General features: G+C 32.1%; 1 protein-coding gene across 2 annotated transcripts in view; it reads right to left on the bottom strand.

Moving 5' to 3' along the window:
• The window catches only part of SLC12A2 (solute carrier family 12 member 2), a 111,530-nt gene that overhangs the window by 38,276 nt on the left and 54,430 nt on the right, over positions 1 to 18,824 (bottom strand). For both annotated transcript variants that reach the window (XM_031939374.1, XM_023498542.2), the window contains exons 5-13: positions 16,455 to 16,594; positions 14,859 to 14,969; positions 12,110 to 12,218; positions 10,252 to 10,379; positions 10,085 to 10,169; positions 8,181 to 8,332; positions 3,973 to 4,080; positions 702 to 825; positions 193 to 294 (exon numbers count right to left, since the gene is read on the bottom strand). In XM_031939374.1, the coding sequence (XP_031795234.1) occupies positions 193 to 294; positions 702 to 825; positions 3,973 to 4,080; positions 8,181 to 8,332; positions 10,085 to 10,169; positions 10,252 to 10,379; positions 12,110 to 12,218; positions 14,859 to 14,969; positions 16,455 to 16,594 (1,059 nt within the window). The remainder of the gene's footprint in view (positions 1 to 192; positions 295 to 701; positions 826 to 3,972; positions 4,081 to 8,180; positions 8,333 to 10,084; positions 10,170 to 10,251; positions 10,380 to 12,109; positions 12,219 to 14,858; positions 14,970 to 16,454; positions 16,595 to 18,824) is intronic.

Below are 18,824 nucleotides of genomic sequence, written 5' to 3'. Positions count from 1 at the left end.
GTTATAGTACAAAATTCTGAATTTTATTTTTTTCTATTAATATGTTATATATCTATATAAAAATTATAGACACACACACATACATAAATATGGTCAGTAGGTTTAAAAGTCTTTTCTAAAATCACCAAACAGTACTTTGATAGTCAACTTCTACATGAACACATTTTAAAAATTTAAATGGAAAATTACTACCTGGAGATTTTGCAAGCGAGGCATGGAACACTGAAAAATTAATCAGTGCATATGAGGCAAGGAAGAAGTTGGAGATTATTGGAGCAATAACATTCAATTCAGCTGTAAAGAACCACATATAAAGAGGTTAAGTTATTTACAAATTCAAATGAAAGGTTTTTATATAATTGAGTCCATTACCCTTTTGAATTAATTTTGTTCTATTCCCATATAATAAATGAGGTCACATAGGTTCCATGGTAGTTAAGATGGTGAGAGTTATTCAAAAGTTCTGGAACTGAATTAAAGATTTTACATTTCCAGAATTATGATATGAATTATTTTGGTGAATCTTACAAATAAATGGGTTTTAAGTACTTCCTTCCTGACAGTCCCTTCCAGAAGCAAATGAAACTTGATTAAGTTAAAATGAGTAATAGTAAACAGATACTTTTGTTCAAATCCAAGGTCAGAAACAAATGTAAAATGTAAAATCACAAAATTCATTTATATCTATTTAAATAACTAACCAATTAAGATGAACCCAAGTGCAATTAAGAATGTCAGGATATAGCCACGAAGTGGTTCATTGTTCTTCCCATAACCTTTAGCAAACATCTGGAAAGCTGGGTAGATATTGTCCTTACACAATGCCTAAATGAAGAAAAGTAAACATTAAAATAAAAGACAGGTTGTGTCAAGGGCATTCCTCCAAATAAAAAAAAGGCTCATATTAATTTACTTTATTAACATATTTTTGCCTCTCATTCAATATTTTTTAATGGCAAAAACCCCTCTAAAGGTTTGCTAGGTATGGCTAGGTATAAACAATCCTTTATACTCAAAAATAAAAAAAGAGGAGAACTTAAAATAAGTTCAGGATAGTTAATTTATCTAGGCAGATGCTAAGATGAAAGGAACTTTACCTCTGGTTACAAGAGTTGTATGCAGTTCTATGTCCTTTCTACCAGAAACAATCATTCTATGTTTTCTATCATCATATATGTACATACTACCACCACTACCACCACCACCAGAACCAGCTAATTGAAGATTAAAATAATCTATAATATCAATGTGCTAAAGGTCAAAAGGTTAAATACAATTAAACACATGACAAAGATAGGTTTTTCTTTAAGAAAATCACAATGTGTTGCTGTTGTCTGTCCTTAGTTTTTTTGTTTCTTTTTTTTCTAAGGCAAATGAGGTTAAGTGACTTTTCCACGATCACATAACTAGCAAGTGTTAAGTGTCCGAAGCTGGATTTGAACTCAGGTCCTCCTGACTTCAGGGCCAGCACTATATCCACTGCACCACCTAGCTGCTCATATTTGTCCTTAGTTCTTGAAGAGGATCACAACAAGGAGGTGACCATGACATACAAGTGAATTGGATTTCAGTGAGGCAGGGCTAGACAAGGTCACCTGTCTTACTTTCCCCTCCAGAGCCATCTGGGGGCCAGTGGCCAGATATAGAACAAGAGGCCTGGAGATGGTCCTGGATGCAGTGGAGACCTGGACCTTTTTATGCTGAGGTTTTTAACAGGTTTCAGTTTGACTGAGGCCAAACCCACATTCAGTATTTAACCTTAGATAGCAAGTGAGGCAAAGTTAAAAGTGGAGACACTTCAACCTCGTCAAAAAACCAAACCAAACCAAACCAAAAAACATAACCACATCTAAATAAAAGAGTGAGTGAATCTGGGAGGGGAAGACCCCAGACTTTCTGGCCAAAGCAGAAATAACTAAGTAACTCCATCTGAGTCAATCAGGACCCTTGGTTGGTTGGTTGTTGTCCTTCATTCTTGGAGAGGACCAAAATGACACCACTATGTTAGAGGCGAGTTATATTGTGTGTCACTGGCTGATCAGATCAATACAAGCTTGGAATGCTTTTCCACAGCTTGGACACAAATAGTCCCTTATGAACATTTGGGGTGGACTTTGATTTTGCACATCTTCTGTTTCTTTTGGGCTAATTCAATTCTGCTTTGCTCATAGAACTCAGCACCTTCTCTGATGAGAGTTTGGCTTGGGACCTATTGGTGACCAGAGTTTGTTTGGTTTAAGGCATGGTCCTTAACAAGGAAATCTAGCCAGTAAATCCCAAGATAAGTTAGGAGGGTTCAACAGTAGAAAAGTGGACTGGGCAGCAGGATTCCAATACTATTTCTGCTATTAATTTAGCTATGTGACTATGAGCAACCTTTTAGAGCCATTTCCTTACCTATAAAATGAGAGGGTTAGATGAGATAATCAAAAAGCTCTTACAGCTCCAACATTTAAAGATGAATTCATTTTAACATGAACTAGTATATGTAGATTGGGGGCCAGGGGCCAAAGAAGTAAACTAGCAGTATGTGGTATAATAGATAATATCCTGGGTCTGGAGTTACTTGAGTTGAAATATGGCTTCAAACACAGCTGTGTGACCCTGGGGAAGTCACTTAACCTCTGTATGCTTCAGTTTCCCCAACTATAAAATGGGGGATAATAATTGCACCACTTTCTCAGGGTTGTTGTTGTGAAGTTCAAATAAGATAATATTTGTTAAAAGTCTTTAATACAGTTCCTGGCACATAGAAGGCACTAAATATATACTTAAACTTTTACCCTCCCCTAAGTTAGGCAAATCATCCATTCAACCTTTTTCCTCTTCTATGAAATGAGAGAAGATGAACTTTAAAAAAATCTCTGTCTGGCTCCAAATCTATGATTCTGTAGTTGTTAATTCTATTCAACCTTGGTTACAAAGTTTTAGTTGTCTTTAAAATTAGGTAAATTAAGAAAGCTTGACTTAGAAGAGCCATTATGTTGGAAAAGTCCAAACAGGTACGGTCAAGTTCCAAAAACAAAATCTTTGTGAAAGTATTTCTGTCTTCTGGCATAGGACAAGAATAGAGAAATAAAACGCTTTTCTTTTTTTCATTCCTTTGGTACCTTTTCTCATTGAAAAGGGGTAAACCCTTTTTATATGGAGGGAGAAAGAACAAGACTAATTAGCTTTAGAATTTATTCTAGCAGCTAGCTCCTCTGTATCATGAAGGGAATAAAGATTGTATCGCTGTCCCTGGTCACAGCAAAAGCCTTTTCTGATCATAATGTTTGCATTTTCTTCATTTCTAGCCAATATGCCTAGTACTTTGAAAACAGAACAAAATTATACTCTATATAAAACAGCATATATATGCAAATATAAATAGTCACTCATGTATATAAATACACATATATTCAGAATTACACCCGTATATTAAAAACAAATGCTTTAAAATTTAAAAAATTAGCATAATGAACTAATACATTAAAAAATTAACTGGCATAATTTAAAAGAAAATTAATTTGCTGTTTATGTTTACTCTTAATGCTGGTAGGAAACAGTGCTAGTTAAAACAATCCTTATTTAATAATTAATAGCTGCTTGGTTATTGATATATTTTAAACAAGATAAATGCTCTAAAACATGTTTACAATTGATTAATTAAGTAGATTGAAATAATATGTTAATTAGGAAAAGTCTAACTTGCTTTCCTCTGTTTACAACTATATAACTTCTAATCTTATCTACTATTTTATATATACCCATATTGGTCACAAGGATGCAAAGAGCAATGATACACATAATTTTTTCATGAATCTACTTTCTGCTAATATGGAAAAATGATTGAGAACATATACCCTGACAATGGACAGCATCTTCAAGCAGGAAATGTAATATGTATTTATATTCCCTTTATTAGCACTCTTTCTATAAATTAGTTACTCTTAAGTAATAACTTGAATAACTTGACTATGATGTACTTACCTGAAAGATTTTGGGAGCACTCACAAGAGATGCCAATGCAGAAGATAAAGTGGCAGAAAAGATACCTGCAGAAATCAGGGGTGCAAATCCTGACACCATACTCATTACCTAAAAGCAATAAAATAAAATTAAATTAAAAGTAATCTCAACAAGTAGATAAAAAACCAATGCAAAAGTATCATCAGAAACAAACTAGTAGTTATCTCTAGATTATTTTAATAAAGGGGGAAAAGTCAATGGCACTTTTTAATGTATCATGGCACTATAAAGTGGTAGTTAGGCAGCACAGTGGATAAAGCACTGGATCTGGAGTAAAGAAGGCCAGGGTTCAAATCCAATTTACTAGCTGGAGGTCCCTGGACCACTCATTTACAGTGACAGTCTGTTACAGTTTCATTTGTAAAATATAGTTAATTATTGCATCTACCTCCTAGGATTGTTACAAAGTTAATTAAGATGAGATGATATTTGTAAAATGCTTTACAAAAACCTTAAAGTACCATGTAAATACTAGTTATCATTGCACTGTATTACCTTTCCAAACATATGTCACTTTGGGCAATATTAAAATCATTTTGCCTTTCTTCAACATAGATGTTAGGATAACTAATCAAGAAATTGATAACTTAATACCTATCCTGTTTGAACTCCTCTGGAAACCCGCCTATTTATCAATGTTGTTCCTAAACTATGGTTTCCAGAACTGAACATAATAATCCAAATATAGATGGAACAGGGCAGAGTATAACAGAATCATCTCTTCCATAGTCTTGGACACTGGACCCAAGATTGCATTAATTTTCTTGGATACCATATTATCCTGCTAAGTCATTTTGAGACTGGATGTCTACTAAAATTTTTAAATCTTTTTCACACTACAGATCTGTTAAAATTAAGTTTTTGAACCTTAGTATATATCTTTCTAAAACTGAGATTAATGATTTGGATTGTAGAGAAAATCTTTTTGAATCCTGACTATCATTTCAAGTGAGTTAAGATACCTTTCCTTCAAAAATCACTTGTCTAAAAAATATTTCTATTAAGAATATACATACAATTTTTGTATTGATTATAAGGAAGATTCTAGTTTAAATGCCCCCTCTAGCTGTTTTCATTAATTTTTCATCACCAAAATAGCAAATGATTCTTCTACTGCTGTTTTATATCTTTATGAAAACACATGGAAAAATTAAGTAATAAAATGTAAAGAATTATACAGTATTAGAACTGAAGGGATTTTAAAGATTATTTGGAACTAGGCTAGTACTTAGTTTTTTTGTGTCATAGATCTCTTCTTTTAATATATAAAATCAAATACATAAGATTACTAAGGAATATATATGTAAGTTTATATACAAGTATGTATATGTAAATATACACAATACAGACACACATACACACAATTTCATAGACTCTAGGTTGAGAACCCCTGATCTAGAGTAGCAACTCTCAAAATGGACTCCTAGAGGTTCCTGTGGATCTTTCCAGATTGTCATAGTGTTAAAACTTTTTTATAATAATATTAAGATATAATATAGTAAAAATGGATAGCTATAACCCATATAAACAAAAGCTCATGGGAATGTGTCCTCAATTTTTAAGAGCATAAAGGGATCCTAAAAGCAAAAATCTTGAGAATCACAGCTTAAGATCAACAACCTAATTTTGAAGTCAAGGAGATTTGCCCAAAGTCTAGACAGACAATGAAATGAGTAAGAAAGTAGAAGCAGCACTTTAACCCAGGTCTTCTGTTCTTAATACAGTTTTCTTTCTACCATACCAACTGTCCCAACACTTTGCTTTTCAGTTCATGCATGAATATATACCAGACTTTATGAAGACAACAAACTTTTGTATTTTAAAGCAACATCACAAGAATCTGGCATTTTCAGACACTGGGCAGAAACCAACATTTGTGCCTTTCAAACACAATATCAATGTCAGAATAGCTCTGAATCACTAACTGTGTATGAATACTTTCTTTCATTCTAGAAATTTTACCTAATCTTGTGACTAGAAAAACAAACGATTATGTAATGTTTTAATATTTATACCACTCAATGAAACAACAATTATTCTTAAATTGCATGAAATTTTATAACAAACAAAAAAAATCAGTTCTTTGCTAAAGATATACAATGGAAGAACAAGATGAAATCCATAGCTGTATAATTTTATCTCTTAAATGCTCTTTATAAACACAATCCTGTAAAATATATATTAACTCTTAAATTACTTGGGATTTATAGTAAAAATAGGCATAGCCCCGAGAAAAATGATTTGTTAGTTACCAATCCTTATTTTTATTCATTAATTTTTTTTCTCCAACATTTCTAACAAGTAATAAAAACAATCACTGTTTTTTGGAGGTGATAACGAATACTGAAGAACAGAGATAGACAGAGTAACAGCAATATGCAATAAGTCTGGAAAGATAGGTTGGAGCAAACTTTTGAAGGCTTTAAAAAAGCACAAGGAAAAAGGATTAGACTTTGAGTCAAAAAGACCCAGGCTCAAATCCTGCTTCTGCCTTACAGTGGTTGTTTGACCATATCTAAATCACCTAATTTCTCAGTAACCAGAGCAACCCTGCAGTACATTAAATACTACTTTTAGAGCCACACCAAAGACAGAATTTCAAAGTTTTGGTTTGGATCCTTCAAAACAGCTGATTTTATATGGGCACATCAGCTTAAAGAGCATTATTAATTACTAAAGTAAATTCACAAATACCAATAATACTAGTAAAATGAGAAAATTTAAACCAGGAAGGTACCTCATATTTGAATAGCGATTAAAAAAAAACCTCATGTAGAAGTAGTCTAAATAACTGAGTTTTCTAGCCAACTGAAACATTTCCTTTATCATCAAAATTAAAATTATTTTAACTGTGTTCTATAGAAATCTCACTAAAATCTATGACATACTTCCCCCTACCTTTTTAGAGTATGCTAAATAGAATCTAGAATCTGATATTTTCTTGAAGACTCAAGAGTTCTCAATAATCACTTATTCTTCTGGGTCTCAATAACAAGATCCCCTCAAGGACTATAGAAGAGATTAAGGCTGTTTGCACATAAATACTCCATAGACAGCTGAGATTTTATAACTAAACTTCTGCTATGAACATACTTTTTCTATACTCTATACTGGTTTTAAGCTATCTTATTTTGTAGATAACTATTCCCTTACATTGGCCATGGGTATTAGGGTAAGCAGTATGTCATTCCAAAAACCTTCTCTCTACTTCATTTAAGTTCAATCAAGAAGCATTTATGGAGAGCCTACTATATGCCAGGTACTATGCTAAAATTTATGGATAAAATGCCAAAAATTCCTATCCTTGGGGAATTTACATTTTGTGAAAGCAAGTTAACAAGTACATATACAAATATATATTAATATAGATTAAATACAAGGTAGAGTCAGTTAGATAGCTCAGTGGGTAGAGTACTGGGCCTTAGAGTCAGGAAGATCTGAGTTCAATACTCAGATACTTATTGGCTGCCCCTGAGCAAGTCATGTAATCCTGTCTGCCTCAGTTTTTCATCTGTAAAATCAGCTGAAGAAGGAAATTTAAAACTACTCTAGGATCTTTGCCAAGAAAATTCAAAATGGGGTGATGAGGAGTTGGGCACAACTGAAATGAATGAATGATAACAAATACAAGGAATTTTTGGAGAGAGAAGATTAGCTTTCAGAAGGTTCTAGAAAAGATTCCATGTAGAAAGTAGAACGTGAGCTGTGCTTTGAAGGAAACAAAAGGTACTCTGAGGTAGAACCGGGGAGGGAGTGCATTATAGTGCATTGAACAGCCAATTTAAAGGGAGAAGAAATGGAATGAGTGAGGAACAGGAAGGAGGATAGTTTGGCTGTAAGGAAAGCAAGATATAAGGCTATAAAGGTATTGGAGCCAAGTTGTGAAAGGATTTAAAGGACAAAGAGAAGAGAGGAATATCATTGGACCTGTGCCTAAGGAAAACCACTTTGGTAGCAGGGTAGAGAATATAGTGCAGGAAGAAATTTGAGATAGCAAAGTAAATTAGAAGGGACTGCAAAAAGTTCAGGAAGGAGGTGGTGCGGGATAACCTAGGATGGGGGTTATATAAGTGGAGCGAAAGGGATTTACATGAAAAGTTGTAGTCCTGGTTTTGTTAAATACTGCTAAGATTGTTTACCTGTTACTGAAACACAAAGGCTACACTCACCTGGAAATTGTTCATCAAGCCATAGTCACAATCTGTGGTTTCACATGATGAAAAATCAAAATTTAATTTGCAGGCTGCAGAAGTGCAGTTTGTTAGCTCCATAGTGATAGTATCATTGATATTCCCAGTAGCATCCCGAACAACACAGGAACCTGAAACACAAATAACACCTTGTATATAAGAATAGGCAATTTAGTTAAATTTTCTTACTATAAATATTTAATTTTGTAAGTACCTACACTAAGTGTAAGATACTATCCCAAGTGTAGTAGAAAGATCAAAAAGAATACCTGCCCCTCAAGAAGCTTAGATTCAAGTGAGGTAATCCAATAGATAAAAAAAAAAAATACAAAATGATCTGAGGAGGGAAAAAACGTTAACAATAACAAAAGATCAGAAAAAGACTTCATGGAACAAGAGGCCCTTGAATCTAATATTAAAAGAACTTTTTCACACTTGTTTTAGGAACTGTTCATAGTTCTGAAATTTTCTTATCAAACCTTTTTTAAAGAGGTATCACGATATCATCAAAGGGTGTTGGGCTCAAGTCAGGGGAGACCTGCATTTGAAGTCTGTCTCCCTTTTTTTAACTGAGCTGTTAGATCATATCATTTAACCTCTTTTGGATCTCATAATTCTTAAATGTGACTTGGAGACAGTAAGAATTGGAATGCCTATCATATGTGTCCACAGGTCCTCCTTTGTGAGAATCAGAGGTGATCATACAGATGTAAAACATATTATAAAACTTCAGGTATCATATGTGTCAGATGTTACTTTGGAGACACTGCTCTGAATAAGTCAGCCTGGTCCTAAGTTTTAATTGTAATCCCTTCATACCTATGCTAAGCAAAATGGAATTATGGTGAAAGCTAGATGCAAGTTATGAACCAGAGTTTCTCCATCCTTAGACCTCACCTCTAGTTTTATCTGAAAATAATACTCCCCTTGCCATAGACCACGATGGAAACATAACAAATCCCACATATGATTCTTTTTTTAAACATTCTTTATTGTCATGTTTACTACATTATTGCTAATTACCTATTAAGAATACATAGGAGAGATGTGCTTCTTATTTCTAGCAGATTAAGTCAAGGGATCTTAGAAGTAGAAAGGACATAGAAATCACCTACTTTAGTCACCTACTTATAGATGAGTACACTGATGTCCCCCAAAACAAGAAGCAGAGCTAAGCTTCAGACCCATTTGTTTCTTGTACAAATCCAAAGAAGCAGCACAACATAACTTGAATGCTGGCCAAAAATCTGTATTTTAAAGAAAACTGATTGAAGATACTAAAATTTCTTTCTTTCCTTTTTTTTTTTTTAAAAGGAAACTCTAAGCCTTTATTTATTTGTGGACAGATTCTTTGCTAAGAATTAATAAAACAGAGCATGTGATGTTTTCAACAGGTTTATATAACTGGAAGAACTGTAGCAGGATTTTTCATATTCTTTTAATTTAAAAGGTTATTTATAGTTATAGATAATAATGTTCAATTTCAAACCATACTTTCACTGGTTTTTAATCATCACTGGATGATTTAAACTTTTAAATTAATCCAATTCTGAAAACCAGTTTTCTTCAAAGATCAGTTTGTACTACCCTCCTACATGAGACTTTTCCTGTTACTACTACTAGCATTCCCTTATCTGTGCCCCCTCCCCAAAAACCTCAAAGTTAAAAATGTGTATGTTGTCTCCCCAAGTGGATACAAATTAAAAACAAAGACTATTTCAATTTTGCCTTGATATCCCAGTGATTAGCACAGTATCTTGCACTCTACCTGGAGCTTAAATTGCTTGTTGATTCGTAGCTACGCATGTCATGAATATCATTACATTGTAAACATAAGAAGTTTCTAGTTGAAATTTATTAATTTAAAAATAAAGGGTTTTTACCTACAGATACTGCAATTCCTATGTAAACCAGAGTAGTAATTAAAATGGCTAACAACGTTCCTTTGGGTATAGCTGATTGAGGATCCTGAAAGAAACCATATTAAAATTATTAACAATAAAGGGAAAAAGTATTTTTCATGTAAATGATATCCTAATTTGTGACTTACCGCAAGATCACCTGAGATATTTGCCCCTGCTAGAATACCAGTTGCAGCAGGGAAAAAGATAGCAAATACAGAAAAAAAACTCTCTTCATCTCGAAAATCTGGTCCAAAATTTTCTGTAAATATTTCACCTGTCAATGGACAGAGATTTTTCAGTTTGTATTGAAGAAGAATCTTAGAAGAATCATATTTAATTCATGATATACATAGGTTAAAAATTTAGCATATATGGTTTATGCCAGTATACAAAGTGGTTCTTTAATGACAAAACCGGATCATTATAATGAAATAAATATAATTAGAATATTTTCTATAACTGAGGAAAAGGTACAAGGAGGGAAGGGAGGAATAGGAGAGTTTAGAATCAAAATGATGGACAGATCCCCATTTTACACTGTGACACATTTCTAAGAACCATAGGCACATTTTTGCTAGCATTCATCAAAGAGCCAAATATATAATAACAAAAACATACAATGTATTTTGTTCCAAATACATGAAAAAAACTTTATTATGTATGGGTTCAGGTAGAAAAAAAAGATGTATATTTTACAAAAAGATAGATCTCAAGACCTAATGAGAATGGTAATCACCTAAAATCAGGCTTGCTCTACATCCTTTGGATCATACAAGTTTAAATCTCTATGGAGCTTTTCCTTCTCCTGTCTTTTCTTGCTCCATTCTAAACATAGCCTTATGTTTTATTTTTTAAAATATTATGACCTCAAATCTAGAAGCCAGAATAATCTTGACAGCAATGTTTTAGCGGGAAAGGGGTCAGCGCAATAAACACTGTTCAAATAACAAGTGAAACTACATATAATAATGTAGTGTTACAAATAGTAGGGGTACTAGGAATCAGCTCCTTCTTTCCAAAAAACAAGTGAAAAAGGCGGCTTTCTTTATAACCCTGTAGCTTGCAAAGAAAACTTCAAATCTTTTCTGAAGAGAATGCTGTCCCAATTTTGTGCTTATCGGGCTTGGATGTGACTGTAATCAGAATTACTATGGACAAGTCAAGAAATGGCTTGAATTAAAGGAACAAGTTCTTCTGCAATCTTCATGATTCGTATAATAAGAGCTGGAAAAACTCTTATAGTCCACTGAATTCAAATCTCTAGCAAAGTGTTACACAGTTACACAATCTGAAGCAATATTTGAACCAGATTTTCCTGACTCTAAGTCCACATTACCTTCACAATGTTCTTATCTCATCGGCTTCACTTATGGGGTTAAGTGGTCTTATTTTTTATTTCACATTTTTTTGTACATAGTTGTATAATGTAAGAAATAGTAAGAATTTAGCCACATCTTTATAATCAAGTAATTGCAGGGAAAGATGCAATTAGAAATTTTAGGGGTTTTTTGGGGGGGAGAGAGAATAGAACAAAATAAGAAATCTAACAGTACCATAAAGGAATATATTAGATGAAAACTGAAATTAGATAAAGAAGCTTTTGTTTTATTTAAAAGTTAGAAAAAACTATTTTACTTGCCTTCACAATTTGAAATACGTAGAAATATAAGCCAAAAAATTTAAAACAAATCATATTATAACCAATTCAATACAAAAGTGAAAATTCTATAAATTTTTCTCCTTTCAAAAGCAAGATAGGTAGGAAATGAAATTCTGAAAAATTCTTACACATATCTTAAATTCTGTCACTTTTTGATAAAAAAATGAATAATTATAAAAACAAATACAACTAAATTCTATTGTACTACATAGAGAGATCCAAAATGAATTAAATGAACATAAAACAAAACTACCTACCTCTTTGATACATTATCAAAATTCTTTAAAATGTACTAATAATTTTATCTTATACTAAAATTTGATACTTTTTTTTTTTTAACTTACTTTGATAACTAAAAAAACCTTTAGGCTTCTTGCTTTCCAATGGGATAAATGTTCCGATGACAAAATCAACGATGGCTAGTAGTAATATCACCAAAAGAACAATCTGCGCCTGTAATTTTAAATATTGTCATTAAAATACAGAATAAATTATCATTTTTGTGTACATAGTTAATCATTACAAAGCATCCACAATTTGCTAAAAATTAATTTTTGCCTAAACAGTAGTTATGAAATGTAACAGTCTAGATAGGACAAAAGATCATACAAAAGTGTTCAGTAGATTTCTAGAAGAAAATTTGCTTCTACTCTCCATGTTTAATATCTTGCCAGTAGCAATATGAAAATAAATAAGCTAATCCAGGGCAAAGCCCATTTGTTAAAGAACTTTCTCATATAGTTTCCCTTTTATGGAAAGTATATACACTTCCTACAGGTAAAAAAAGTGATGCAAATTCCAAACAATTCTTATATGGACTTCTTTACTATCCAATGTTGATAAATACTTGCCATACATTTCCTCAATCTTCTATGTATAATTATTCTGGCAAGATAGAATTATGGGCACAAACGGTACATTATTTACAAATGGAATAAGATAGAAACATGTGAATAGTTGAAAAGGTACTGGTGTTAAAAAAAAAAAAAAGGATGAAGTAAAAGGAAAGGGTGGGGAAAGGAAGTAAAGCTTGAGAAGGCACTAATATAAATTAATATGAAACTTTTCAAAGACAGAGACATTTATTTAAGATCCCTTCCTCTTTCTCAGTCATTTCCAAATTATTTTGGCAATTGAGGGGGACAGAAAACATTTATTGCTTCTAGTAAAGTGTGAAAAGAATCAATGTTTATTGTTGAACTAGGAAATGAGTGGTTTGGCAATGGCTTTGTGGATACTAAGAAACTTAGTTTATATACCATCTTTCAATTTCATTAGACATTTGTAAGTATGTAAAATAAAATTAGTCCTGTCCTCCACTTAATTTCTTCAAGCTGATTTTTTACTTTACCACAATTTCCCTATTAATTTCACCATTTCCCCTAGTTGAGAGTAGCAAGGTCTTTGGTTTTAAAAATTTTAGAAGTGGTAGAAAATAACTGTAGCTTGCTTTTCTAGCCTAGATAGTAGAGTGACTAATCAGTTTTTCTCATCTATTATTTAAAATAACAATATATACATTCATAAGAAATATCACTTATCCATTGTCACTGATTTGAATATTATTACCCAAAACATGGGAGAGGGAGGATGTAATTATTATGTTCAATTGGAACATATACTAATATCTTATGGAGGACACAATATAATTGGTGAAACTATTATCATATGTGAAATTAAGAAACAGATTCTACAAAATGGGGGAAGAGAAAAAGATCTAAAAAAAAGAATACCTCGGAAAGTAGATTGAACTGGTTAGTTTTGATAGGTACAAGAATTTAATGGGAAGCTTAATCAAAAGGATGAGTTTTTGCAGCAATCAATCAAGAATCTCCCCTCCCCCCCAAAAAACCCCATATCACAACATTTTGGCAATGCCTTCAAAACAAAAGCAAACGGGACTACAGATTCTGAAAAGAGGTAGACTTAGATACTAGAATAAAAAATAAAGCACGTATACTTCACCAAAAGAGAAGAACATTAAATGCGAAATAATAAAAGATGAGATTTTTAAAGGCCAATGCTAAATAACCTGAGACCCAAAGGAGGAATCTTTGTAGGTCAAATAGGAAAAAAGACAAATTCTTATTATTCAGGTGACCAATTTGGACTCATGATGGTTTCAAAGAAGTAGCTATGAGTATTGAAGATGAAAATGGAATGGATATTTAGGGGTCCAGATGAGAAATGTTTTCTACAGGACAGGAGGTAAAGATCCAGAACTGGACTGTAGAAAAGCCAAGAAAATGATAAGCTTTGCCACTATATAAACTATCTCAAGCTAAGAGTTTCAATAAGCATTCAGCTCAGCAGAATGAGAACTGACTGACTTTAGGTGAGAACTACAAGAAAAAAAACAGGTGATCAAAGGAATGAGAACTAACGATCTTAACTGCCTCTACATTTGCATATAAGACTAAAGTTTTCATTGTATTTTGTAAAGTTGTCTATATATGATATGTTTAGTAGTTGATTACAGTATTAGAGGGGTTCAGGTTTTAGGGGAAAAAAAGAGGACTAAAGAATCCCTTTACCAATGAAGACCAACAACTCTTCTGCAATTTATAATCTTAAGAAATTGCCTGCAGAAGCTGAGAAGTTGGCCTCATAGACAGTATTATGTTAGATAGGACTGAAATCCAAATTCTCCTGCATCTGAGGGAAATCCCTGCCTCTTATTAGAGTTCTATTCTTATTAAAGAGGCAGCTGAAGAACAAAAGAGAATAAAGAGAGTCAGTCTACCCCATAGGAGAAATGGATAAGGGAAACCCAGAACTAGAGAAGGGATGTGACAGAGGTTAGTGATGGTGAGAGGAATGGGAAAACACCAGCAGGGAGTGATACCAAGTATGACAGTAATGCTGCGAAAGCACTCAAATGTCCTGAGGTACTTTCACCTTTGGTAGTCTTGCCAAATAAAAAAACAACCATATATAACAATTTGCCTATCTACATATGTATGTATATATACATATACATAATATATATATATATATATACTACACACATATACACACACAGATATAAAACACATCAATGGAACCCATTAGAAGAAATATATGTGTTGTTTGTTTTCACATATAATTGCTTACTTTTGCTTCCCATTCCATTCCAGCTACTGAGATACCCAAAAGTAATACCACTGTAATGGCTCCAATAATTCTGATATCATTGATTTCATCCACCATGAGTATAGAATGCTCCTATAAAAAGATCATATATAATAGTAACATTCATTTAATATTAATATGAAAGATTGGCTAGAATGGAGATTAACTTATTTAAAATTCAATGCAAAAACATATTAAGAACTTAACACAAAAGATAATCATAAAATATTTTTAATGAAACAATTTTATAATGCTGTATTAATCTAGCATAATATACCTCTATTTTTAACAAATCTCTAAATTTTTCTATGATTTGAATGATTTCAAGAGCTGTATTTTCATGTCTAGAAGTCAAACTGTAGTATTCCATTTAAAACAGAATGGCTGGGTACTGGACAACAAAGTCTCTTATTCTCGTGTGTGTGTACAAAATTCAAATTTTTTGAATTTGAAAAATAAATTCTTGGTATGTATTCACTTATCACTTCTCACTTTCACATAAGCTGAATGGTGAATTGTAACTGAATAATTTTGAAAGATTTAAGAACTCTGATCAATTCAACAAAAAACTATGATTCAAGAAGATCAAGGAGAAAGAATATTTTACTTAACTCTTGACACAGAAGTGATAAAATAAACATACAAAATGAGGCAGTTTTGGATATGGCCAAAGAGAATATGTTTTGCATGACTCTGCATATGTTACAAGAGTTTGTTTTGTTTCCCTGAGAATAGGAGGGTATATATGGCATGGGAGATAAAAATAAATGCTTGTTCTTTAAAAAAAATTAATTTAAAAAGTTGAATGCTGAAAATTTGGTTATTATAACTTTCTAGTTGGAATAGGAATTTGCTATAAATAACTGAAAAATAAGTATATTCATAAATAGATGAATGGCCAGCATATGGAAACAATAATATGCTAGGATGAATAATATTTTTAGCCTTTGTGAAACTAAAATGTTCTATTTTTTCAACATGACGTGAGGTGATTTGTTAAATTTTAAAAATAAGTATTAAAATCTAAAAGCAATGCTATGCTATCATTTAAAATAATTAGATATTCTTTAGGATATTATAAACACCAGTGTTTATATTTGCTATTACAAAATGATAAAAACTTTAAATATAACAAGGCAATAAAATAAATTAGGAGTATAGTTACAGTAGGCAACTGGAAAAGCTGTTCAACTTTATCATCATCATAGCTAACATTTATGTAGTGCTTTAAGATTTATAAAGTTCTTTACATTTTTCTCCTTCTATCTCTACAACCTAGTGAGGTAGGTGCTATTACTATTCCTATTCTTTTGGTAAAGAAACAGAGGCAGAAAGACTTCAAATTACTTTTCCAGGATGACAAAACTACTAAGTGTCTAAGGAAGGATTCTAGATCTTTACTGACTCCAGTGGAATTCATCTATTATATTACCTACTTGCCTTCTGCTTGGGAATTCAGATTTTAAATTCCAAAAATTTTAGATTGTAGACATTGGGTCAACTATTCTAGTTAAAATATGATTTGATATAAATAAGAATGAAATTGTTACCAAAGAAACAACTTGAAAACCAAATTACCTTAAGCAACTCTACAACTGTTTCTGCAAATCCAACTACATACATAGCCACTGCAACAGCATTAGCAAAAGCGAAGATTAGTCCTATTGCACCACCAAATTCTGGTCCCAAACTTCGAGATATTAAATAGTATGCTCCCCCTAAAGAGAGAAAAAATAGGTTAGAATGAATGAAAGCAAGTTTACATTTACATAGCACTTTATAGTTTCCTAAAGTTTTACATTACAATGAATACACATTGTGCAAATTAGTTGCAATTTTAATAAGTGGTTGTTTAATTAAATGCTTGTTGAAATATCTTTTGATTTTCACCACTCTATGTAGTGGGAATTATAAGTGCTATTATAAATACAGGGCTCAGAAATAATGATCATACAACACAGATTTGAAATCTTTATCCTTTGGGGAAACATTTATTCAGAGAAAGAAAACAAGTAATTTATTTGATAACAAATTTAAGTAATCAACAATTTTCACAGCCAATAATTTATCCCTCCATTCAATATAAAACTATCTTGCTGAAATTAATTTCCTACTTCCTCTTATACTATCCTTAGTATAAAGAAAAAGGAGCCAATTAAGATTATTTATAATATATCCCTTCATTAAGCTCATGACACACAGAGTAAATTTAACCTATTCACCAATAAATAATTAATTTTTAAATCTTATTTTGATAAGAGTGCATAAGATGTTTGTTATTCAGCTTCCTGAATGTTATTATGTTTTCTGTGCAATTTTAAATCATAGAGGTATTTTTAGGTAATTTGACAACCAAATATTAACAAAAGAAATATAAAAACAAACAAATCCCATTGCCTTTTCTGAAAAACATTATTTGGCAGTTTTAATTTTATAAGCACCTGTAAAATGGCTTCTGGTTGTTGCTGTTGGGGTTTTTTTGCCCATTCATTATTAGTTTCTATTTTTATTTCTTAAGGAAAATTATCATCAGCAGATATTTTGAAATTTACAACTCCTTAAAGCTTATCATGAAATAAAGCCTTTCTATGCATAATAGTGAAATGCCATTTTAAAGAGAGAAAATTAAAGTCTTTATGGCCACATGCACTATAAGTCAAGGAAATTATTGGCTAATTATCTTCAATATTATAAAAGTTATTCAAATATTTTACCAGTTATATTTTTTCAATAATCCAACATAACTATTATGGTTTCATCATCAAAATCTAAGATATTCAGCAAATAAAAATATCAAGAATTGTGAAGCAAAAGCAAAACAATATAATACTAAAGAAAAAAAAAACACTCTGCAATATCACAGCCCAGGTCCACATACTGTTCTCTCTACCCACTTTAAGATGCATGGAGCGTTTTATTTAAAATACTTAAAACTCCAATGAAACTCTCAGGGTAATCAAGAGGCATAGAGAGGAATAGATGTGATGGAGTACCCTGTTTACAAAGTTAGACCTACTGATCAAAGAAAAGCCCTGATAATAACAAAGCTATTGGAGAGAGAAATTAGGTTATGCATAAGATAAAATAGAAGATTGTTGTCAATTGGTAACTTAACAAGGTTTTTTCTCATGTTAATCTTTAGACACGTATTTACAACATGAAAATACTGGCATATGCAAGGGGATTATCACTGTGTTCCAATTCAGTTTATTTACCATTCTCCTTATTTTTCTGTTACAACTTTGACTCGAGTTTTTAATAAACTTTGTAGAATGATTTTTATTACCTCTAAATAGTGATTATAGTATAAGAGGGATTGGGGGGGGGGGAGAGAAAAACATAGTTATATCTAAATTAAATAGGAAAAAATTGATTTAATGTTTTTCTTAGGGTTTTAAATATTAATGATACCAAAATATCATATGTAATGAACAATAATTCCTAACTTTATAGCACTCTGAACTTACAAAGCATTTTATTTACATTATCTCATTTGGTCTTTTTAACAGCTCGGTGAGGTAAGTGCTGTTGGATGGAAAAACTGTGCCTTAGGGGTGATTTGCCCAGGGGACATACATGTGGAATTCAAACTCTGTCTCTTGTGATTCCAAACCCCATCTTCTTTCGCAAGATGTCCCATTCCCTTTCTCTAATAATGAGCCCTAAACTTGGCACTAGGAAATTGAGCATGGCACTGCTGTGCAGTTGAGTAACCCTGAAAGTTATTTAGCTCTCTAAATCTCAGCCTTTTTAGTTATCCTTTGTGGGTGACAAACCAGGCTGGTCAGGTAAGTTGGTTTATCTTTTGGCTTTGCCTCTTCCCACACTTAGGACTTTAGGCACATCACTTTTTCTTTCTAAGGCTTCAATTTTCTTATTTTTATTTATAAGGATATTCCTTATCCTTATCTGCTATTCCAAAATTTATTCTAAAATATTTTAAATATA

This window comes from Sarcophilus harrisii, chromosome 1, assembly GCF_902635505.1.
Source record: "Sarcophilus harrisii chromosome 1, mSarHar1.11, whole genome shotgun sequence".
In the NCBI taxonomy this organism is placed as follows: Eukaryota; Metazoa; Chordata; class Mammalia; order Dasyuromorphia; family Dasyuridae; genus Sarcophilus; species Sarcophilus harrisii.
This window is presented reverse-complemented; position numbering and strand designations above follow the sequence as displayed.